Here is a 25,919-nt window from a genome sequence, read left to right as displayed (position 1 = left end):
TAACCAGTCTTACTGCCCAATGACTTCTAGAGTTAGATGTGGTTTCTGGATGTAGTCTTGATGCTGTGAAATACAGAGGCTGCACAACAAGGTCAAATTGCAGCTCCAGTTCTGTACCTTCAGCACTGACTCACCCACTGACCAGTTTCTCAGCCTCATAATTGCACTATTGATATTTTCAAACACTCATGTCTTATTTTTCATTTTTTGCATTTGTACCTATTACAACTGTTTAAGTGACGACAGGTCACTTCTTTTCTACAGTAGGTAAAAATTACATCATCATTTGCAGAAAATCAGTGGCATTGCTGTTTTTGCCTCTTAAAAGCATTACAAGGTTTCCACTCACTAAGAGCAAGAAGAGGTTAAGAAAATTATCTTCCTCCCCCACTCCTCATTAGTATACAAGCAGAATAAGGGCAGGCAACAAAAAATACAATTTAATAAGAGCAGTGTCTAATCCATTCATTTATTTGTGTAGAAGGGTCACGTTGCCCTAATGCTATTGACTGATAAATCAGGATTGGGGATGAAGAGCACAAGTTCACTTGAGTCTGTGACAAAATAAATACTATTTTCCTAGGCTAGATCATCTTTGCAAAATAACTATTACATAAACCTAACATTGTCTGCTGCCCTGCAACACAGGGTAGATTGAAAAGGAAAGTGACTACTAGTTAAAAAATGAAGGAATCCTTACATGAAGAAAGAGGCTTGCATAATTTACTGTGTTGAAACAAAATCAATAAGTACGGTACAAGGAATTTAGGATCAGAAAAAATAACATTTTGGGATTTATTTACATTTGAAATAGACATTCTGTAACTCGTATGTATTGGTATATCACAGAGAACATTGTCTCAAAACACTGCCTCTGTAAATCACCATCATTCCCAAAAAATTGCCAGAAAACAAGCAGTATGGCAAGGACTGGGGAAGGTAGGAGGAAGATGTATGATGACACCTGAGGAACACAGATGAGCAACCACTCTGAAAAAGCAACTGCAGTTGCCTTTCTTTCTGAAATTGCGTAATACTCTGTAGAACTAGACAGTTGATTTCTCTTCCCAAAAATGTTTGTAGTAGGAGTACCACACACAGCTAATGCAACAGTCTCCCAGGAAGCTGTTTCTATCTGTGCTGTTCAAAGCTGGTACAATAATTATAGCTGTAAACAGCAGCTACTCATTTAAAACACCATTACAACATGATGATATGCAAGCTCAACATGCTAGGATTTGAAAACCAAGTTGTTAGAAGATGACTCCTATAAACTGAGTCATTCTGAATGTCTGTAAGCTTCTCCTGATAATGCTAAAAATGACAATACTGCCTTGTTCACTGGCGGTGTGACTTTGGGAGACATAACCTTGGTTTACACACAGTTCATGAAAGCCATCATCTTTCTGGGCATTAAAGAGGTATTCCACTAGTCCCACCCCAAGCATTATTTCATTTTTGTGAAAAGCTAGATCTCTACTCTCTTCCAGGATACATCTTTTTTTTTTCCTTTTACACCACCAGACTTTCAGGGACAGCTTTGCTCCAGGTACAGAAAGCCTGCTCTAACCGAAGCACAAGGTCTCACTGCTCACAGCTCCTGAAGAGAGATTTGGCATCCTGTGTCGGGGCATGGCACTTTACCAGCAACAGAAACATATCAAGGTGATGAGAATCCAGATTTAAAAACCCAAGGCTGCTTGCTGGGGAAATGCCCCAGGAAGATGAAGCTCCAAGGGGCTTGCTAGAGTCTGGAGTCTGATGTTCAGGGAAGTCTGGAGTGCTGGACTCCCCCAGCTGTGAGAATGGGGAGGGAGAAGTGTGGTGAGAGAGCCTATGAGCACTACGAGGTGAAGAGAAAGGGACGCAGTGTCATTCACTGTCAGCTGAGGGTCATGGTTTTGTGATGAAGACAGATGCCCACACCGTGCAACACTGAGGTTATACAACATCAGTAATGTCTAATAATCCTGAAATTAATAAATAAATAATGGGTGAAAAATCTTAAAAAATTCTTTTTTTGCTTTTCATATGCCACCTTTTAAAGAGGCAATTTTATTTATTATAGCAGAAGTCAGAGGAATTAACTTTTAAAAAAAAACTGTTAATAGCAAATTTCAAGCTACAAATCTCCTGCTGCAGCTCCACAGAAAGCTATTTGGTTAGCTCCTAGGAGATTCCTGATTTTGTACCATAGTGAAAAGATAAAGTGAAAAAAAAAACAGGTCAGAGGTGGATACAGACTCTCTCAATCAGGAAGAAAAAATAAGCAAACAAACTAGCAATGAACAGGCTAAGCATGAAAAAATGTAAACAGAACAAGCAACTGTAACACCAAAGCCGGTCATTTATTGCCTCTCTACTATTAAATAAGGCCTTTGGCAAGTATTAGGGATAAAGCAGTACATTTTCTCAGTACTGAAACTGGTAGTCTCAGAGGAGACAAATTAAAGGTCCTGCCAGCCAGGTTGATAAGAATCAGCTAAAGAGAGGAAAAGGTACTCTTGAGGTTAGAAGTCTTATCAATACTAACATTATCTAAGGCCTGCAGCACTGCCAGGTCTTATGACATTTCCAACACTTTTTCTAAAAAGAATAGCAAATAAAGTTCTTTCCCAACAGAACCGAAATCTAACATGTAGGCTATCTTACGCCTTCCATATGACGACAAAAGTCCACTTCTGTAACTTTTCTGCCACGTCAAGATTATGATTTCTGGGTTTGCCCACAGAGTTCCCTCATTTTATTCACTTTGAAACTGACTCCTGCAAGTCTTACATGTCAGTCTTGTACTGGCCAAGACAGAAAACATTTGATTTTCCTCTGCCCCTTTGATCCATCATTCAAGGCTCTGAATTCACAATACTCCAAAAATCTGAACCCATCAAATGCGATCAAACCCATCAAACGCTGGTAGGTGGGTGAACTGCAACAATCAGCAAAATACCTCACAGAAGACAAACACAATTTGTGAAGTCATGATCTGCAGTGCTCGGCATGGCTAAGATTCCTGGGATTCCTCAAGTCATAAGGAAAACCAAGAACTCTGGTACAAGCCAAAAGCACACTTCTGTTTATTCACTACTTCTACAAGCTGCACATGGACATCATAAAAGGACAAAATATGGTCATGGGATTAATTCCCCTTGTTTTGTATCAAGTTCTGTTCTCAGGAGAGAACCCGTATGATAATAAGAACAGTGTTGTTTGCTCAGACATACATGTTAGACTATTCATACAATATCCTAAAATAAATAGCCACACTCTAAGGGCACCAAGGACATTTACACAAATTCTCAAGAAAATTCACTTAATGGTGGCCTACATTAAATCCATATCCTTTTGCTATTGTACCACTGCACCTTCCCTGTTCTTCCACAATATTCATTATAACCAGTACCACAGGCCTTGACTACATATAGCTTAAAGCAAAAATCATTGCTTTGTGTGTTTCAACAGCTACCAATGAAGTCTCACACTGATTACGGCTTCTGGAAAGCCACTGGGAAACTTGTATTTTAAGCTGTGTTGTATTTATCTGCCAACAAACCCAGTTATATCTCCAAGACAAAAACTGTTTCTGTGTCTTGAACATGGCAGAATCTGCATCTAAATGATCTTCAAAACTTAGCTGCAAGCTAGTATTTAAATTAAAAGTTACTGTTTTATTCCTCCTGACAATCATTTTTCACTTAGAGTTTTGCTTTTGGAGTTTAACTAATATATGTTAATTATACCATCCCATGTTATACCATAAGACTAAATTAAAAGTTACTGTTTTATTCCTCCTGACAATCATTTTTCAGTTAGAGTTTTGCTTTTGGAGTTCAACTAATATAGGTTCATTGCTTGAAAGAAGATAAAATCAAATGTGCGTTTAGCAGCTTTATACCATCCCATGTTATACCGTAAGAAGTCTCTGTCTTTACCAAAAAATGGCTGATTTTATCACATGGAGGTCAGTGGTTATCATCACATTTACAATGAGTTTCAAATGTTCCAACATATGTATAATCAACATGTGAATCCTTTTTTTTTACTATAATATCAAGAAATTAAGGAAGTGGTATCTACAAACAGTTTGAGTGTTGTATACTTGTGTCTGCAGTCACATTTGGGAACATTTTAATACTAATTTCACCCTATATTGTCTGTCTACATGCTCAAAGCTTGGGCAACATTAAATACTCAGTTGCTGCCCCTGCAGCTTCCACATAAAGCACTTCCACAAGGACTGCACCTAACTGAATTTGCTCTTACATGAGAATGCATTTCTTTACTGTATCATACTCAGCAGACTACACAGGCTCACAGCAGCAGCTTCTGAGTATTTTTATTGGGGGGGGAGCAGGTCACACTTTATACTGGCACAAATGCTTGGTTTTCACAGCTTCTGTCACCACTGACAGCACTTTCAGGTAGGTGCAAGCGATGTCATAAACAAACAAGAGCCACATACACATATTTGGATTTAAATCGCTTGCTCATCCTTATATAGGACCAAGTAAAGCCAATCCTCATTTCTCTTTTCCTGTAGCTTAGTGTATCATTTGCTCCTTTCACTTTTAGCATAAACCAGCCTTCAGGCACTAAACAACACTAGTTGAATCACCAAGCACTGTTTATCACAAGCTCTAAACAAATAGATTTCTGTATGGAAAAACTGATCTAAAATGATAAAATGCAAAAGGAACTCAAATTTAATTTAAGGAAACTTGTCTCACATATGTCTTGATTCCTGAATATTTTGCTGTTAACATCATTCGAGATATTATGGATACTAAAGATTTTACATGGGCTCAAACAACAGTGACACTTCATAGAAGAAAAATCCATGAGGTTCCTGTTAGGTAAAATACCATAACTTCTGTTTCTGGAACTCCCTGAGCGGTGAATCACTAACGGCTGGAAGAAGCTGGAACAGGTTGCCCAGAGAGGAGGAAGGTGCTCATCTCTGCAAACCTTCAAGATTAGGTTGGACAGAGATCTGAGCAACCTGTTTTAGCTGGAGATGTTCCTGCTCATTGCAGGGGTGCTGGACTAAGTGAGCTTTAAAGGTCCTTTTCAAACCAAACTGTTCTAGGATTCCATGAGAAGTATCCTGGGGAGGTACCATTATGCTCCTACACTGCTCTTACTCTCATCCCAAGGTATGTGCTGCTGACCACCACTGAGGACAGCACACCAGCCAGATCAACTTTGGTGTGATCCAGTATCACTCACAGTCTCTCTCAAACAGCATCATGTAGAGTAGCAACACTGTCACGGCCTTTCTAGGTGGTTTACAACTATCCCAACAACAAATGTGATTAAAGATATCATACATAATACTAAGGATTTACGACATAAATTCTAAAGTTTGACAGCACCTTGCCAATGTAATCATCTTTTAAGGATGTAAATCAAATGGTTTTGGAATGCCATATCTCATTTACTTTCTTTACTTACTATGAAAAACTTTACATATTTTAATTCAGTAAGACCCAAAAGGATTTTGTTATGCTAACATGCTAAATAAAAACATAAAAGACATCATCTTTGCCTCAAAAGTACTTGATGTAGGCCAAGAAACAGTAGATTAACAGAAAAAATTAAATACTAAATATCCTGAATTACCTGAGAGGTAGTTTGGAAAAGGCCATCTGAGTTCCATAATGATTTTGAGAAAAAAGTGAATAAGCAAAGTGTAACTGATGGCTGAGAGACCTCCTTTACATGCCCCAGGGTAAGCAACTACCATCACTCAGAGTGAATCCCTACCCAGTTTGATTCCATTAAATGGGCTTAGAACTTATCCTGTCAGCATATTTAAACAGCTCACACCACAGTAATTCATTATTCTGGCTGAAGCAAAAATACAAACAACTAAACACGTGGCCATCTTACACAACATTCACAGAACACAGAAGAGACACCAAGTGAACAGCAGACAATTCAACCATTCAAACACAAACCGAAACAAAACAAAACCAAGAGTGCACCCTTACAACTACAAAACCAACTAAATGGAAGTATAGGAATTCTGATTCATTTTAGCAGCTAAAATCTCAATATCTGATTTACATGAGACACTGCATAGCAGTGAATCTCTTGTAGTGGTATAAAATACCAATCTCTAGGAATTATCCCTTCTTATCTTAAAACTGCACCACGATTCACACAGAATCAGTGAACAGGTTTTACCAATTAAATAAGAAGAATTGCAAGCTGTAAAACACACCCTGTACAGACTTGCATTCAGTACAAGTCTGCAGACCATAACATTCCTAACGTCAGTCTTCTGACATGCTTAGGCCAGAGTAATAGAAGGAATCTCCATTTTAGAAAAAATTCCCTGCTACAGAAAATAAAACCCAAACCCTACCTCTAGCCAGACACAAACTACACACTTCTGACAGTATTTGATGCTGAAAAGCAATTCAAAGAAGTCAGATACTAGAACAAGCAGACATCTCCATGTTTAAGGGTCCAAGAAGTACTTTCAAGAAGACATTTTAAACACCCACTAGCATTAGACTTTTGTTTAGGAAATGCTTTTAAGAAAAGTAGGAGTTTGAAACTCTTTCACATCTTTCACATGAGCCATCTCCTATCTGTGCCATTACCACTTAACAAGTGCACTCCAGTCCCAGTACTATTTAAATCATGTGCACCAGAGATAATACTACTTTTTATGGACTATTTTTATGACTGCTTAGTTTATGTAATTGGAATCAAATAACAAAAGATATGGAAATGTGTCACAAACTTTCCAACCAAAAGAAAAGAATTCAAACTAAAGGTAGACAAACAATAAATTGAAACAAACAAACAAAAAAAAGTTGAGAAACAAATAAAAACTCTAAAACAACAGTGCAAAGAACATTACATTTCTAAAGCTCTCCTTCATCATTTTATTCCCCTTCTTTTAAATAAAAACTATTAATAATTTAAACATTTGGGCAGAGCAGATAAACAGTTATGAAGTTATTTTTTAATGTTATGACATTCTACAAAATATTAAAAAAGACACTTTTTTAAATTTACCAATTTCTTAATATGCAAAACTGAAAATGTGCAGTAATAAGTAATTTCTTATGTGTTTCAAAGGAAATGTCTGTACTTACCAGCACTGCCGCTTTCTGATTTTTCTTCTGATTGATTTTCTGAGAAAAAAAAAAAAGCAAACAGAAAAGTAATCATAATGTTTCCATGTTGATTATTGGAAATTACATCCAACAACTGGGATGCAAAGTAAAGAATGATAAATTATGACAAAATCAAAATCACTGGATTTTATTAATGCTTATAAATACACCTTCTGAGGAATAATTTGCTACCAGGAGCAACAAAAGAAAAAGTACTTTAGTGCCCAAACTTACAACTTAAATGAGGAAACTCTATTGCACCTCTGACTGAGCTCTGCGAGAACAAAGTTACATGTTTATACAAAATCAGTAGCAGGATTATGCTCAAGAAATGAACATTATTCATTTATCTCACTGGTTAGCCTAGACAAACATTTTTGTATATTACAAAAATAATCAGGGTTCTGCAAGAGAACGTATTTAATTGGCATTTTGTAATTTTTTGATCTTGATCAACCTCTTCTCTACCCTTTTTACAGGCCATGGAAGAATTTATTTCTTCAAGATTTTCCTCTCTGATTATTTGTCCTACAATGATACTATAGCCCATTGGTATTTTTTCTCAAGTATTTGTACTTGTCAAGTACAACAAATAATCAGAAACACCTCCTGTTCCATGTAGCAGAGAATCATATGTATGAAACAGACACAGTGTTGCAAATTGACTTGCTAAAAAATTATCACTGGTGAATGGCAGAGTCAGAATCAGAAGCAGCTTTCTGCAAGGAATTCCAATCCCACATTTCAAGGAATGGCTGCCAGTATAACTCAGTTATAACCCCTACCTGAGTTATAACCCTTACCAAGTCCTGTATGATTAAACCTCTCCATTAATTTGTCAGTATTATATTTGACTGCTCCTCCTATATTTCTCTTTTTATGCATCCTCTGATGCAGAGAACAAAAAGAACATTTTCACTCCCCTGAAACACAGAAGTGGTAAAACATACTTGTCCTTTGCTTTCAACTCAGGCAAGTTACAGCTGTCATTACAGGCTATTTACTTACAGGCAAGAGTGAATTACTGCTCTAACTCAGAGAGTAATTTTCAAGTTCAGTTAGGTTGAAAATTTCTGCCATTTACAGGCTGGGTATTAAAAGAACTGAAAACATGAAATATTTTAGAAAATCTTTTTCTTGCCACTGATTCTTGCTGGCTTTGAAGGCTTCTGCCCCTCTTTTCTCATTGAGATGGCTTGAGAGCCTGAGGACTAAATGCAAACATAAAAACCAGTATCTTAGAGCGCCTTCTTTCTTTACACCAGGTGGCTGTCATTAGTCTCAGCAGCTGAAGGCACCTGCTTTCTCTATGAGAAACAATCATTATATGGCCCCTTCCCAGCCATGAGTACTCACAAAGTGAGTAAAGATCCCTGCCAACTTTCAGACGTACATCCAGGATAGCCTGTTCACAGAAAATCAGGTATTTTCTCCTTGATGTAATTTTTTGTGCATATTTGGCACATTTACAGCATGACATAAAACAATTGTAGTTTAACAAAGGAAACATTCAGTACACACACAAGAAGCAGAGAGGATGAAATGAAGAACATACAAACATACAAAGATACAAACACCTGTCTGAACTGAGAAGCGAGATGGAACTGGATTTAAAGCTGTTCAATTTCAATTCAGTTTCAATAGAAGACCAGAGCTACCTCTCCAAATCTATTGCCAAAGACATCACACTTGAACATTGCTAAGAGCATCTCTGATTCAAATAACAATAAATGTACTTCACGTCTACAGGGAAAGTGTGTGTGTTTGTATCTGCCCTTAACAGCAGAGACAAAAAAACAGACAAAATTCAAGTCTTGCAAAAAAGTGGCATTTTTCTTCCTCATCATTAGACAACTCAGTTTTGTTATGATTAGGTCACAAGTTCTGCTTTAAAAATCTTCTCAGCATTAATATAATGAAGAAGGTAAAGGAAGTTTACTGAAGTCTATATGTCTACTGAATATATCTCATTAATGCAGACTACAGCTGCTCAGCCTCCTCTACAACATGCAGGAGCTGACAAATGTCAACAGACTGGGATTGGTAAAAGTTGGGGTTTTTTGATGTTAGTGGGTTTTTTGCTGTCATTGTGGTAGTGGGTGGTGGCAGGGTGTTGGTTTTTTACACATACATCAGTGAGACTGGAAACAAAAGGTATTTTAAATCAATTAAGTTTGCAAAAAGACTACTCCCATCACACAGAGCCCATTCTAACAGACCATATATTTTGAGTTACACCCTCAATTGTTTAAATTTGTACAGGAATTCACAGTCTATAGTTTTAATAACAGCAATGAAAATAAAATTAGCTTATCCCTGCCAGCCAACTGAACCTGCTTACAGTACTTTTTAAACTCTCCAACAAGCATAAGTAATTAAATAAATATAATTTCCATTTTTTTTTTGAGATGGAGAAGGGGTATGATGTAAGCAACTGCAATTGTTTTCTAAATGGACTGTATGTCTCAATAATACACACAAAATTTTGAGCCATCAAAATGATGTCTGTAATTAAACTAGCTTGAGCTTCAAATTCTCTCTTTCTGATCAAGGGTTTTATCTTTATGATTCTCAAAAATATTTGGAAATTTGCATAAATGCCATAGATTTGAAAGGCTGCTGTTGCTTCTAGTACTTTGATCATGAGGCTGCTGATAGGTTTTCTGCTTCTGCTAACAGTCCAGAAAAGACTGAAGTACAAAACAGAACAAAGAAGCATTAGGTTAGATCCCAAAATCTTCTGGAGACTGAATATGTGGTTAAGTGACAGCCTGAACAGAAACAATTGGAAAGTACTGTTAACGTAGACAGGTACACATCAAAACTCCTCATCAGGCTGCCCTAAAATGGCAGAACAATGAGGGTGTTTTTTTCCTAAATAACAGTTTAATGAGGAATTTCAGAATTCAGACACTTATCTAATAGAATTTGAAACAGTATTACAAGGCATCAAGATTCTGAGCACACTGTATTTTACTGAGAATAATTAAGTGTAATTAAAGTAGTAATTGCTTTAATGAAAGGTTTTTATTAGAGTTTGTTCCCTTCACATTTCTTTAATGGCTGGACATAGCTGATATTTAAAAATACATATATACAAAATACAGAATAAAAACCTCTGAATATTCATTTTCACTGGAATACAATTGCAAATTGTATGCTATATGGTAGGTGTGATTCTTGTACAAATTCAGAAAAGGTCCTTTCATACCTGAGAAGCTTTTGTGTAAAGGAAAAAACCCCAACAATTCAAAACAATGGGAGAATTTTCAAGAAATGTGGGAATAAAGGAGCTGTTCTTGGGTGCATAGGCAGAGTTATGTGTATTATTGAACAAGAACACAAAAAATAATTGAGTGTCACTAACTGAATTTCTGAAAGAGAGAAGGCTCAGGAACTGAAGAAAAACAAAATACTAAAAGCCAGCAATGTTCTGTGAAGCATGAAACAGTGGGACAATCCATGCATGAATGCTGCTCAGAAGCAAAGCTCTGATATGTGTTCTGTCAATGGAATTCTCTGAACACTTTTTACTTTCAGTAAGATAGAAAGAGCATGAAAGAATTTAAATATGCAAAAATAGGCATTACGGCTATCCCACTTGTGAAGGGGGAGTTGTGAAGATATATTCAAAATTTAAATAAAGTGAATCATCTCATCCTACTTTACAGAAATATCTTACACTTTAGCTGTGTCTACAGTGTAAAATCTTCTCCTCCACCCATCAGTCCTTTACAGTCTGGGATGCAATTGCCTGCCAAGGTCTGCGTTTTCAAAAGTCATATTAGTAGCACATTTTTCCAAAAACCAGTTCAATAAGAAACTTTTACCATTATCTCTAACAAAGCTGCAATTTTATTTATATTAAGATCCAGCAAACCTAAACTATGTGCTGGCAGAAAAATTAAACAATGGGCAATTAAAGCAGTAAGGAAAGTAATGTATAATCATAATCAGAAAAGTTTGCACTTAAATGTTTAACAAAAGTGTGTCACCATTCCTTCAATGAAGGAAAAAAATGTTAAATTAGAGTGTTATCTTATGCTAGGGTGTGTGCCACTGGGAAGTGCAGAAAACTATTTTAACCAAATATCCCCTATGTATCAGGCTCATGAACTGCCCCTAGATAGTTTCTAGCTATATGCACGTATGAAGAATTAATTTTGTTCAATAAGAAATTAAAATATATGCAAAATCTTCAGTTTTTCACCCGCCAAAAACCACAGCTATGATAGCTGATGACAAAGATGAGATAAAACGACTGGAAGCACAAATAGCATTGTAGCATAGCAACTGTTGATGTACATATGGTGATGTTTATGGAACAGAATGTAGTTCATATTTAATGCAGAAATAACACCAAAACCAGCCTAGACAGCAAGACCTAGACAGCAAGAGACAAGTGTGCTTTGGATCCCTCTGCAGACATGACAGAAGCCATGCTTCCCACCAGCTTTGCTCAAGAACGCCACCACAGGCCTCAGTGATGGAGACAATGCAATGTCCACACTTGCAACAGCCTTGCAAAGGAACTAGGGAGATACTTTGCAACTACCACCTTCAGAGTACTCAGCACTATTCACTGGGACTATTTCAAATTACAGAAGAAGTAAAAGAAAAGAAAATAAATGGGAGAAATCCCAGAGCTAATCCAAGCAGAGGACACAGCACATGTGAAAGCCAGCCCAGGACAGATTTTTAACAGTATTTGGGATGGGAGCCACTTTACCAAGCTTCCTATTAGCTCAGATACACACTGCAGAAGAGCAAGAAACTACTATTCATTACATTTTGGACACAATAAATTGTAACTTAGGAGAGCCTACTGCTGTCCATTAAGAAATACGGGACCACCAGAGATGCAGACATTTACAAGGAAAGAACTGAAGGATTTCTTCCAACACTACAAGTAGGAGAAGCATAGTTCAGTTAAAAACAAAACCCACAGAAAATCCATTCAGAAGACTAGAAATTACATCATGCAGAAAGTATTAAATTACTTGTCACATTTGATCTTTTTTGCTTGCTCTAAATGACCTGGTGAGTCAATGTGAAGTGCTGAATTATCCAGAATATATAAACTGCCTACAGCATCTTCCAAGATCACAGCATATTTCAGAAAAGCCATCTAAAAAGACAGTCCCTCCAATGTAAGGATCCCAGGGTTAAAGGACTACACAGAGAATAGATCTTAGGATATTCAGTGCACCCAAAAAAACAGTGGAGGGGCGAAAAAATCACAAACCCACAATCACAAAAAACCACTCTACCTTGTACAAAACAAACCCAACTGCTTTAAGCCATTTGCTCTAGTCGATTTAAGTCAGTCCTCAGTAAGGGTACTGCCTGAAGGCAATAATGCATGAAGCACTTTTTTTATTCATATTTCATTGCCTAATTCCTCATTTGCGCCCTTCTAGATGACATCTGCAGTTCCATGACAGATTAATCTTTGGCCCATGGTTCAAACTTGTGTTACTCACACTGATGCTTGTGTTACATGGTGCAGATAAAAAAAAAGAAAAAGGACAAGATGCTTTTCAGAAAAAAATATGCTAATTATAATATGAAGACTCATAATGACCTGTGAACCTAGGAATGAACGAAAAAGAAAAAGGACAAGATGCTTTTCAGAAAAAAATATGCTAATTATGACGACTCATCATGATCTGTGAACCTAGGAATGATTTCAATTTCTTATTATTGCCTTACTGTGGATCAACTGATGTGCAAAGGTATGTAAGTTCTTACTGAGTGTTTTTTCATGGTCAAAATAGTGGGTTTCATGGGGATTTTCTGGCATCCAATACAGCAGCAGCCTTTCTTTCAGTTGAGACATCTGTACAGTCCACCCTTCAGACACCTGTTTTCCCACTAGCCATAATTCACTTTGAAATTTGTTGAAAATGGACATGGAGCTCAAAACGTGCCTACACATTTAAGCACATGAGTGTAACCTCAGAAACATGCTGCCTAAGGAATCTGACTGGAATTTGGAATATTTGTGTCATGTTCATTTTTCAAAGCAAAAAAAAATTCAAGCAAGAAATGCACAATAAAGTACATTTTTGACTGTACTGTCACTGTACCAACTTAAACGCAATATCTGACCTGTGAACCTAGGAATGAACGGATTTCAATTTCTTATTATTGCCTTACTGTGGATCAACTGATGTGCAAAGGTATGTAAGTTCTTACTGAGTGTTTTTTCATGGTCAATATAGTGGGTTTCTCCATGGGGATTTTCTGGCATCCAATACAGCAGCAGCCTTTCTTTCAGTTGAGACATCTGTACAGTCCACCCTTCAGACACCTGTTTTCCCACTAGCCATAATTCACTTTGAAATTTGTTGAAAATGGACATGGAGCTCAAAACGTGCCTACACATTTAAGCACATGAGTGTAACCTCAGAAACATGGTGCCTAAAGAATCTGACTGGAATTTGGAATATTTGTGTCATGTTCATTTTTCAAAGCAAAAAAAATTCAAGCAAGAAATGCACAATAAAGTACAGTTTTGACTGTACTGTCACTGTACCAACTTAAACGCAATATCTAAAGATTTCAGCCATTTTGCATTTAAGTCTGCTTCAGGAAAACTCACTGACTGCAAGTTATGCTTGCTAATATCAAGCAAAAACAATTTTGACAGGGTCCATGCTTATTTAGTACTTCATCCCAATAATTTCTCATGTAACTAACCACACTTTGCTCCCAGTTAAAATAATAACTTCTATTCCGTAAATCCACAGTCCTCAAATAACTGTCTCTTAATTTCTCATGTAACTAACCACCCTTTGCTCCCAGTTAAAATAATAACTTCTATTCAGTAATCCATGGTCCTCAAATAACTTTCTCAAGTTGCTGGGAAATGCAAAATTTTAAATTGATTACATAAAAATGATGAACAGAGGAAAAATCATCATTCTTATGAAATTATATGCACAGCAGAGACCAATTCAAGGAGAAAAAACCAAATACTGGTTCATACAAAACACACATAGGAACACAAAACCATGTTTTTTCAGTCAAAACCCTAAAGGAGAACGTACACAATGTACTGCACTCTATTGCATTCCACGTTCCCCCTGCTCTCTCCAGCAGACTCAGAGCTGAAACGTACATGATAATCCCAGAGAACTTCAATCAGTTGCTCGAGCACACCAAGTAAACAGAGAGACACAAAAAATTACAACAGTGTTATCTACACAGAAAAAAACAAAACAGCAAAAATCTGAATTAGGAGTCTTCTGTCTTTTACAGCACTGAGTTTATTGAAAGCAGACATACCAGTAAAGTCATAACAACCTTAAATCTAACTTACCTACTGAAGTTTCTGTGAACACTGTTAAGGTCTGTCCTCCCACACTTTGCAGAAGAAATGGATGTTCCCTTGGTGCACTGACTGAAGCAGGCTTTCCTCCAATATCACTGATGCTTGCAAGCTCTTCATTCAAAGTAAATGACACCTAACAGTCACAATTGCCACAGTGTTACCAAACAGACTCCATTACACTGTTTCCCGGGTTATGGGGAAACAAAAAGAGAAAACACAAGTAGTATAGCATATTTCTATTTCAAAAATAAAGGGTGATGTAAGAGTCCTTCCACACTGATCTCTTGTTGAAATACAGAATTCAAAGCTTTCATGTACTTAATAAAATTTACTCAGCTTTCAAAAAGTTGTAAATTGCCTCCTCCTGAAGTCAGAGAACAACTTGATTTTACTTGTTAAAATATATGGTATAATAGGTTTTCAGCCATTGCTCAGTATGAGTGCTAAAAAATGTTTTGCACAGCCAGCTGAGCTCCAGGAAAAGTGCTGAAGTGCCACAACAAGTGTTACTAGCCTAGGACTCTGGAACTGCAGACAGCCCAGAAGAGGTCTAAACACAGCTCCCTTGCTATGTTCACAGTGTACACTCAAAAGAGAAGCTAAGGAAGCTTGAAGAGGGATACTTCACACCAGCACCACGTGCTTTTCCTGTGCATCCTCCTCAGCCTTTTGTACTAACACATCTCAAAGTGTCTGAAGAGAAGGTAAACAAAGTGAGGGAACAGAGAGACCTGACGCAAGTCCCACGGGCATCTATGGGCAGAGCTACTAACAGAATTCTCTCCTGATTCTGTGGTATATCACTTCGCTAGAGGTATAACAAAAAATATGTGACATTAGAAGCCAGCACGTTCTAAACGGTTTTTAGAATTCAAAACATAAACTTTAGCAATTACTTACTTCGGTTCTTCCTTGATTTCTGAAAAAGAAAACATTTAATACTTACTAAATATATATTAAAAAATATTTAACAACATTTCCATAGCCTAATTCCTCAATTTTAGCTTTCCTGATAAAAAAGCAAATTCAAATTCTAGTTTTGTTATTCATCTTCACTCCTGAGCTATTCAATATTTTGTTATGCTATGCCCAAGAATAAATGGGAAAAGTCAGCATGAAGAGAGAACAGAAGCAGCAAAATAACACATGTAAATAAAAGCAAATTCTGCAATTAGGTTTTCTTAAACCTAGGAAATCAAACTTCATGTAATGCTACAGAGGGACTCCCCAGTATAATTTTGTAAAATTTATATTCCTAATCACTACACAAGCAAACACTGTTCATGTATCAGAGAAATATGCACACTGTTGGCAAGAAAGTGGATTATGTCTTAGAACAGGTGCAACATATTCTTATTTTACACAGGTAACTTCTAAGAAATGTAACCAGTAAATGCAGAATAAAGGCTTACTTGACAATCCTTAGTTTTCCCACTTCACCTCTTCCTGAAGCTTTACTCCATTGTTGTGACAAGTATTTGGGGACCTAAGAGAAGAAAACAGATTTCAAGAAAAACAGATTTTAAAATTCTATACAAACTGTGTATGGGTAAATACTTTAAATGCTTTTACCCTGACCACTTCAGAATAAAGTATGAGCTAAATATAGTAGACAATAGAGAGCCATGGATGATTTTGGGTGGCAGGGGCCTTAACAGACATCTAGTCCAAACTCCCTGCAATGAGCAAGGACATCTGCAACTTGATTGGTTTGCTCAGAGTTCTATCCAACCTGACCTTGAATGCTTCCAGGGATGCCACAACCACAACTTGACTGGGCAACCTCATACCTAGTGTATATCCTCCTTCCTTTCACTTAAAACCATTACTCCTTGTCCAGCTGCTACAGGCGCTACTAAAAAGTCTGTCCCCATCTCTATCATCAGCCCCTTTGAGGCTCTGGAAGACACCTGTAAGGTCTCCCTGGAGCCTTTTCCCCTCCAGGCTGAGCAGACCCAGCTCTCTCCATCTGTCCTCCCAGAAGAGGTGCTCCAGCTCTCTGATCATCTTTGTGGTCTCCTTAGCATTTTAGCTGTGCTGATTTTGTGTTTAGCAGGTGGAACAACCAAAGCAGCCCCCCAACCCATTTTCCAGAACAGCAGCACAAAGTAGTGATTAGTCCAGAGACAGGAACAAGACCAGCATAAATTGAGAATTAAAAGCTGCTGCAGTTCTGTTACCTCACCTACACACCAATTCCTGCAGTTGCAAAGCCTGTGGTATCTGCAGCATTGGGTGACCTTGGCTCAAAAAGGACAATGAAGGCCTCTGGCAAGCAGCACACTCCTCAGAACCTTACAGCCATGTTCTTTACCACCACAGCAAAGTTTGTCCTGGCTCACACAGTCCACAGCTACTGAAAACATCTGTGCCCACATAGAAAAAGTGTGAGGCACAGCCAGTAACAAAGAGAAATACACTAAGCTATGCCTGGGGCATTTTCTGTTTCAAGCAGCAAAGAAGCACTTTGAAGCCTAATTTTTGTCTTGCATAGAGTAAAACTAAGCCAAGCTGGGGAGAAAAAGAGCCTGTTCCAATAACTTGCTGACAAAGAACAACCTCCTAACTTCCTGAAGCTCAAATTAAATAAACACTAACTTTGCATTTATCAGTTCTTCAAGAACTCCAGGTCTTAGAACTCGTGCTTAGTTAGCACTTAGCTTTAGACTCACAGCACCCCATGAAGTACATGTAGAATAACTACAAAATCCAGATGCCTCCAACTGCTCAGACAAACTAAATGGTAGTCCAGATTCCCATAAAGTTCAGACAACTTTGGTCAAAAATACCACAAAAGCACAACAGAAAGCCATGAATTGACACAATCTATTGATGTATCTATTTCCAAACTGGTAACTTCCTACAGCAGATTCCATGCCACATCAGATACTGTTTTCTTCCTAAAGTCAATATAAATGTTATGACATGCTCCAGCTACTCAACAGAAGTATTATTACATGATTGCACCTCATCTCTGTTTATACTGCCAGATAATAAGGTGGATGCCCATTCAGTATGAGTGGACAAGGAGTGAAGGGCTCTTATGGTGTTAAAATCATTGACTTGCTATGTAATATATTCAGACTGGGAATTAAGTCAGATTAAGACGTTGCAGATCAATCATACTGCATGGGAAAGTCTTAAAGAGTGCATTTAATTATCTTTCTGCTGGCCTACCTGCAGTCAAGGGCCATGCAGAGAAAGACAAAGGGTTTTGAAGGGCTGTAATCAAAGGATTACTTCCAGCTATCCATAGGTACTTCGGATAAAACCGGGTGCTACTCACAAACCCACATGCTAATGACGTCAACAATCAGGAAAGACTAAATCAATCTTAAATGCCATAGATGTTATGAATAGAAAGTCTTTAGGTTGCAGAGTTAAAAAACAAGTCAGACCAGTTGCTGTAAGCTATTTTCACTCCTAAAGAAGAGTTCTTCAATTACCTGTTAATGGCTGGTGATTAACCATTGTCCCCCTGATGCTGGCCGCTTGCCAGGGAGGGACACGGGACAGACTCTCCAGGTACGAGGAAAATAGGAGTGACATCAGAGCCAGTATGCAGATGAGAAATGCATTGTGCCCTGAATTTTTACAATTTTCCCAGGAAAAACCCCTAAAATTACGAGCCAACAAGTGACCTAAGTGACGTCTAAGGATGGGAGCGTAGTCCCGTACCTGCTTGGATCCTTTTTGCTTCTCACCCTAACCTGAAAAGATGTTGATTAAAGAGACGCCCCAGGGTGTTAGACAAAAAACCAGGAATCTGCTACTCTCCCGTGAGGACCCAGCTCTGTCTGCAGAGCAGTGGACAAAGCTGCATCACCCTCCTTCTCCGTGCCACTCCTGGGAGCAATGGCGGTGTGGGCGCGACCCGTCGATTTCTCCCCACCTGAGCTGATTCTTCTTAATAAAGGCATTAAAAAGGAGAAAGATCTCCTGCCCATTTATTTCAATAGACGTCTTATTTTGCATCTTTCTTTTAACTTTAACATAATCATTATTGTGAAGAGTCAGGTTTCAAAGTCGTAACAATCCTTGAAAGAACACAGAAAACAACAGCAACCTGTTTTTACAGGGCAGAATTTTCACAGATCCCACAGGAGGATTTTGAAAACCACATATGCACAGAAAGAGCGACCTGTGGACAGAGTGCCTGCCCAACTGAAAGGCAGCTGAACGCAGCCTTTCAGGACAAGTGGCCTTTATTCTGGGAATTGTAGGTAAGGACACTCTTCTCTCCAAAAAAGAAAACATTGAGCTTAATCACTAGAACAAATCTGATGTACTAAGGAGCATCACTTAAAGCTGTTCTCCTCTTGCTACTCACACCACAGCACTGCCCAGGCTGCAGTACGGCAGGCACACTACAGGCAGTGCAGGACACGAGGGACCCTGCCCCACTCCTCTTTCAGCCTGGGCACAGCTTCCTAGCCCCCTTCAGAAGGGAGCACACGAGCAGCCCCTCTCTGTAACACACTACTTCCACTTTTCTGCAAGAAACTAAATTAGCTCTTTCTCTATATAGCAATACATACAACAGAAACTAAGGCTGATGTCAGATTCTATGTTTAAATTTTTCTTTGAACATAGAAAAAATAATTAAATAAAGATATCATCTTTCTAGCTATAGAACCATGCAGCAGATTAAATACAAAAACCTGACCAACACACTCAGAGAGAAAGAGATTAACATTCTAATGGCTAACACTAAATGGGTTTCGCTTTACCACAAGTACATAACCAAATACTCTCACTATTTCTCTACTTTAAAGAGGTAAAACACACTGAAAACACAGAAATAAAAATCTAGTGGCTTTCTGGATTTGTACTAAAGCAACTCACTCTCTTTATGCTACCTCCTTTTACTGCTCATGCTTCTAAAACACTCATCACTACATTTCTTTATTGCCTGTTAAGTAGTCTCTCTGGAACACTTCCTGTGCTAGCACAATGCATGCTAAAAGGAAATCAAATAAGCCAGTTTTTTTATTCCATCAGAGCTGAATGCTCTCTCCCTCAAAGGAAGGATAAATTCATCCTCGTTGTCTGGGCTAGTGAAGATGGAATACAGGTACTATGCACTGCCTTGCCACTGAGTTGGAAGTCCTCCTAACAGATGTGGCTGCTCCCAAGCTCAATTCCAAAAGAAATCAAAGAATAAAATCCTGCATACCCCATGTTATGGTCTATCAGTGTTAGCATCTTTTCAATATTTTTTACTAACATTACTATACAAGAAGACAGACGTAAGTTCAGAACACATGCATGAAGGACGACATCAACATTTACTTGGAAGAGTAATACTCCAGCTTTCCTTTCAGTCCTGTTTTCTCATTAAACAGAGTGGCACCAACTGTAAGAACAAATGTGCCTGAAAATTCCTTGCTTCAGGAAACATCACACTGTACCAGACTAAAGGACAAGCAAGTTCAGTGTCCTGTCTCCAAATGCAGCCATTGGCAGTCACTTCAGGAGGAACATACAAAGAAAATTTATTTCCCCAGTTGCTCTTCTAATTTCTAGGGTGTTTTAGCAGACATGGGGTTTGGCAGCATATTGCTTTTTAATCTCTCAATTCAATTTTCTTGCCTGAATTTGACTAATTGTGTCTGAGCTTCTGCAAAGTTTTGAAATTCAGAACTTCTAACTGCAAGAAGTTCCAAAATTTAACTACACATTGTGCACAACAGTACCTCCTTTGCTCATGCTGAGCCCCACCAATGAATTAATCTGACACACCTCTAATTCTAGGGTTTGATCCGATTCTTTCCTGTTCACCTTTGCCTATTCACTTCTTCCTTATCCATCCATGACATTGCTTCAGATATCTACAAGATTCCCAAGTTAATCCTCTTGCCAGGTAAAAGGTAACACTGCATTTAGGAGTTCCCTCCACAGCCATCATTCCCTGTTGCCAAGACCAGACCTGGTGCTCTCCTCTGGACTGTTCCCAGGTCCACTGTACACATTCCACAGCAGGGGGGATGAGACCATGGCTACACAGAGCATTCCAGATAGAGGCAACATGATGGCACAGTAATATTTTCTCTTTTCTGTGTCTTTTGTAATCATGTCCAATGTTGACTCTGCTCATTTGACATGTTCTTATAAATTTATCTCCAGGTACAGAAAAAACCACTCCTCCTGAATGAAAACAACCAGCAGAAACCCAACTGCTGCGTACATATAATTAGGATAGTCCTTCTCTATGCACACCAGATTAGATCTCTCAACTCTTAATTTCATCTGCCACTTTATCATCCTGTCACTCAGCATGTCATGATCCAGTTCTGCAGCTTTCTGCTGCCAGCATTCATTGACAGCACCCAGGAAGAGCTACTGCAATTAGAGCACTTGCACAGTGTTCATTGTGGTTTTGGGACACAGTACAGAAGAGGAAGCCAGATGCAGCAACCTGCCCACCAAAAATTATGCACAGCAAAGCAAATCTGAAATCCCCAGCCATTTTTAAGGGGCACAGTAAGAAGTTTTGGTAGCCGAAGCATGATGATGTTACACCCCTCTCACCACCCAGGACTAGTATTTGGTACCACCCTGCCCCTACAGGGTCTTTCAAGTTGATGGTCTGAACCTATTCCTAAAGGAGAAATGGGAGGAAGGAACTGCTCCTCCCGAGAGACAATAAATATAAGTCTAAAAAAACAGGAGCACACCAGAGGGGACTTGAAGCAGGCAGGGCACACACTCCCCCATCAGCTTCAAGTTCCTCTTTCTGAAACAATCCCTGGTATTGGCAGCAAAATGTCTTGACAGCAAAGTCACAGACTCCAGGGAACAGAGCAGCGCCAGCCTGTTAGCGGTAGCACCAGACTGGAGTGTGGCCCTGCACCAAACAGGTTTGGTTTGACACCCTCACTACCTTTTCACAGCCCTCCACTAGAGCTGTATTTCATTAGCACTAAAGGGAGCTGTAATGACAAGACACCAGTGTTTATTTTCCTTGTTGGATGTGCACAGTTTTTTAGTCAGGACGTGAATCTGGGCACACTCAAAACTTTTTCCAACTCTCAAAGTTTTGGGGAAATAAAAGTTACACCGTCATGTTTGCTGCTCCTCACAAACCACTAGCAAGGACAAGTTTATAGTGCGGGTGGTGAGACACTGGCACAGGCTGCCCAGAGAAGCTGTGGATGCCCCATCCATGTGGATGCCCCTGGAAATGTTCAAAGCCAGGCCGGATAAGGCCTTGAGCAACCTGGTCTAGCGGGAGATGTCCCTGCCCAGCGCAGGGGGGCTGGGACTGAATGATCTTTCAGGTTCATTGCAAGCCCCCAGCGTTCTGAGAGCTCCCCGGCAGCCCAGCTTTCCCTGCCGAGTCTCCTTTACTCAGCAGGCAGCGGGGCCCAGCCCCGCGCTGTCCCCGGGAAGGGGAACAGGCGCAGCGGCTGTCCCGGGCCACCGGGCGAGCCCGACGCGGGCAACCCCGGCCGCAACCGGGGCACGGCGGGGCGGCCACGAACGGAGGGACGCGGCTGCCACAGGCCGCGCTGGGCCGGGCCCGGGGCCGCGGCGGCGGCTCCTCACCTTCACCAGCCACATGCCCGTGTTCTGCTTGGCGCCGGTGAGGTCCAGCTCGCCCTTGTCGCTCATGGCGGGGCCGGGCCGGGCCGGGCCGGGCGGCGGACGAGACGAGCAGGCGGCGAGCGCGGCAGCGGCGCGCAGCCGGCACACGGCGGCCCGGGAGGGACAAACCTCCTCCGCTCGCACGGCACGGCGGGGCGGGCCCTCGTTGCGTCGGGGCCGCGGGTTCGGGTCCCCGCCCTGGCGTGGGAAGGGGCGGGAATCCGTGGTGGCCGCAGGAAGTCCCAGTGTCACAGGATATCCTGGGCTCGAAGACACCCGTGAGGATCATCATGTCCAACTTCCGGCCCTGCACGGGACATGCCCAAGTGTCGCACCGTGTGCCTGAGAGCATTGTCCAAATGCTTCTTGAGCTCTGTCAGTGCTGTGCCCACTGCCGTGGGGACCCTGTCCCAGTGCCCAGCCACCCTCTGGGTGAGGAACCTTTTCCTGATACCCAGCCTGAACCTCCCTCGACACAATTTCAGGCCATTGCCTCGGGTCCTGCCACTGGTCATGAGAGAAAAGAGATCAGTGCCTGCCCCTGCTTTTCCCTCCCGAGGAAGCTGTAACTGCAGTGAGGGCTCCCCTCGGTCTCCTCCAAGCTGAACAGACCAAACAACCTCAGCTGCTCCTCATACAGCTTCCCTTCAAGACCCTTCACCATCGTCATTGCCCTCCTTAGGCTGTTCTCCGACAGCTTAATGTCTTTCTAACACCAAAACACTTTCTAACACTTTTTGCAGCAAGACCAAACAACCTCAGCTGCTCCTCATACAGCTTCCCTTCAAGACCCTTCACCATCGACATCTCCCTCCTTAGGCCGCTCTCCAATAGCTTATTGTCTTTCTAACACCACGGCACCCAAAACTGCACACAGGATTCAGGGTGAGGCAGCACCAGCGCAGAGCAGAGCAGGAAGTTTTTCCCTCCTGGTACCAGCAGAGTTTTCCCAGCATGCTGAAGAAAGACAGCAGCATGTAAATGATCTAAGGGACTTGCAGAAAGGAGGCACTACCATGACAGTGCCTTTCTGTTTGGAAGACGGTGGCTAGGGGAGCACTCCTGTGAAAGAGGGCCCAAAGGCCACGAAAAGGGACTTGCAGAAAGGAGGCACTACCATGACAGTGCCTTTCTGTTTGGGAGGGAGATGGTGGCTAGAGGAGCAGCTCCTGTGAAAGAGGGCCCAAAGGCCACAAAGTGAGGAAAACTCAGCTGGTGAATCACTTACTAGGAGTGAAAGTGAAGATTTAAGCTTAGCTTTCCCAGAAAGGGAACTCACAAGGACGTGTCGGAACAGGCTGTCCGAAGATAGGAGGGCATGTCAGACACTGCAAATGTCGTGTGTCAGGAGAGAGAAAGAGCCTGCCCATCCTGCTTTGAGATGGTGGTATTTGGCTTTGAAAAACCTAAGTCCTCTTTTTACAGCTGTCTCTATCCCTGGGGAAGTTTTCCCCCTTTGCAGTTTAACCTTGTTATCTACCTTCTATCCACTGTGAGCACTAGAAAGACTTGGACACGCTGGAGACACTGGCACAGGAGGCCCAGAGAAGCTGTAGTTGCTCCATCCCTGGCAGTGTTCAAGGCCAGGTTTGCCAGGGCTCTGAGCAACCTGGTCTCATGGAAGGTGTCCCTCTCCACTGCAGGGGGTTTGAACTAGATGATCTTTAAGGTCCTTTCCAATCTGAACCACTCTATGATTCTATGGCATTGAAAGCATTTTATTATCTTCCTCTCTTCTTTACTTTATCCTTTTACTGAGATGTAGCCCTTTGATTTGCCTCCTCTCAGAAATACCTTCAGTTTGTTCAATTCTGTCTCATAGGTGTATTTTCTAGACCTCTGGCTATGTCCATTGCTCTCTGAATTCCCCCCAGTACAAGTTTACATCCTTTTTGAAGCCTGGCTGTTCAATATTGAAGGTTATACTCCATCTGAGTCTGTACCAGAAGCAAGCAGAGGATTTTTTCTGGTGCAATATGCAAGAAATTGCTCACCCAGCTCACAAAAAATTATCTCAGTATTAAATCTCAGATATGAGAGTCTGCCTTTCTAATTATAGGCAGTCATCTAGGTAACCAAGGATGACAACATTTTTATATGTATCTGAAGCAATAATGGCTAACACTGAACTATTGACTAGGGTTAGTTGCATTTAAAATTTTTTACATTTAAAAATTGCTTTTGTTTTTGCACTAGAACTGTGTTTGTCTGCAGTGGGAGGGTGGATAGATCTTATATTGTTAGTCAATTTCCACTGAAAATTCAGTTTTCTTTATGACAACCTTACATAGACCTACTAGAGGCTCCTCAAATGCTAATAAAAATGGAAATGGGTGCATCTCAACACTAGTAAGACCAGCCCCATTTTCTGGGACTGTGTCACCCCCATATATTGTAGATCCAAGACCCTTTGGTTTTGTTCACTCGCAGAAAGAGTGGATCTACACAGACAAACACCATTGCTTTACAGTCTGCTTTGGATCCTGCTCATAAGATCATAGAACAGTTTGGGTTGAAAGGGACCTCAAAGACCATCTAGTTCCAAACCCCCTGCCCTGGCAGCGACACTTTCCACTAGACCAGGTTGCTCAGGGTTCCATCCAACCTGACCTCAAACACTTCTAGGCATAAGGCATCCACAATTTCTCTGGATGATTTGTTCGAATGTTTCACTATCCTCATTTGGAAACATTTATTGGATTGATATCCAGTCTAAACCTACCCTCTTTAAAACCACTGCACCGTGTCCTTTCAGTACAGGCCCTGAATAAAAAGTGTCTCTTTCTTTCTTGTGAGCCCTTTTAATGTACTGAAAGGCTGCAAAAAGATCTCTCTGGGGCTTCTGTTTCTCCAGGCTGAACACACCCAAATCTCTCAGCCTGTCTTCATAGGAGAAGTGCTCCAGCCCTCTGACCATTTTAGTTTCTTTCCTCTGGACCTTGTCTGATGGGTTGGTGTCTGCCTTGTGCTGGGAACCCCAGGGCTGGATGCAGTACTCCAGGAGGGAGCTCAAATGTTCCCCTGGGATTAACACTGAATTAACAACAAAATTGTCCCTCTGCCACCACTCCCAGCTCAGGCTGTGTACTTAGATCACCTGCACCACTACATTAAAAAAAAAAAACAAAAAAAACAGTGGAATGGGTGTCTCTAACGGGATGGCATTTGCAGCAAAGCAGCGTCGCAGGGGTTCAGGTGGGCCTGTGCTCCACTTGCAGAGAGCCCAGCAGCAGGTGACAGGAGCATGGCTGACCACCTCAGGACTCCTTACAGAGGGAATCCATGAGGAGTCATCACTCATATTCCAAGCGTAAATGACAATAGCAAAAACCTCTGTAAAAGCCTGACAATTGGGGTGGCTCAGCTGGCAACCCAGAGGGGAAGTCAGCTAGGCAGAGATCTCTCCTGGCTTCCTCCAGGCAGCCTTTCCATAGCTGTTTCCATGGAAACTGAATTTAAAGGGACAACAAGCAGGAGGAAGAGCTCATTTTCATTAATTCCTCATTTAAAATCTCAACCTTGTGTTTGCCAGGGACACATTTAGTGCCATGGAGGAGGACCCAGGGGTCAGCTGTTGAGCTGCAGAGCTGTGTGTTAGTCACCCATTTTCTTCTTGCTTGCATGGAAACAGAGGTGTCTGAGAAGAGAGATGGCCAAATTCAGGCTTGCACAGCCTTTCATTCTTTATTTTCCCCTTGTCCACTTAGGTGGAGATGAAGAGTTGGCAGTGTCATCAGCAGCCACACAGAATTGCTCTTCATCTGTTTTAGGAATGGGCTAATTGATGCAGCCTGGTGGTGCTCAGTGAAAACCAGCACAGCAGAAGATGCAAAAGGCCTGATGTTGCCCTGTTGAAGCTGATGGGAGTT

At 40.7% G+C, this 25,919-nt stretch overlaps 1 protein-coding gene across 1 annotated transcript in view; it reads right to left on the bottom strand.

Annotated features, from left to right (window-relative positions):
• Positions 1-22,259, bottom strand: part of GTF2F2 (general transcription factor IIF subunit 2) — an 80,590-nt gene extending 58,331 nt beyond the window's left edge. Inside the window, exons 1-5 of the mRNA XM_039716785.1 lie at positions 22,012-22,259; positions 15,876-15,949; positions 15,364-15,382; positions 14,452-14,596; positions 7,107-7,145 (exon numbers count right to left, since the gene is read on the bottom strand). Of these exons, the coding sequence (XP_039572719.1) occupies positions 7,107-7,145; positions 14,452-14,596; positions 15,364-15,382; positions 15,876-15,949; positions 22,012-22,077 (343 nt within the window). The 5' untranslated portion in view covers positions 22,078-22,259. The remainder of the gene's footprint in view (positions 1-7,106; positions 7,146-14,451; positions 14,597-15,363; positions 15,383-15,875; positions 15,950-22,011) is intronic.
• Between the last annotated feature and the right edge of the window lie 3,660 nt (positions 22,260-25,919).

This window comes from Passer montanus, unplaced genomic scaffold (genome assembly GCF_014805655.1).
Source record: "Passer montanus isolate IOZ18808 unplaced genomic scaffold, ASM1480565v1 scaffold36, whole genome shotgun sequence".
NCBI lineage: Eukaryota > Metazoa > Chordata > Aves > Passeriformes > Passeridae > Passer > Passer montanus.
This window is presented reverse-complemented; position numbering and strand designations above follow the sequence as displayed.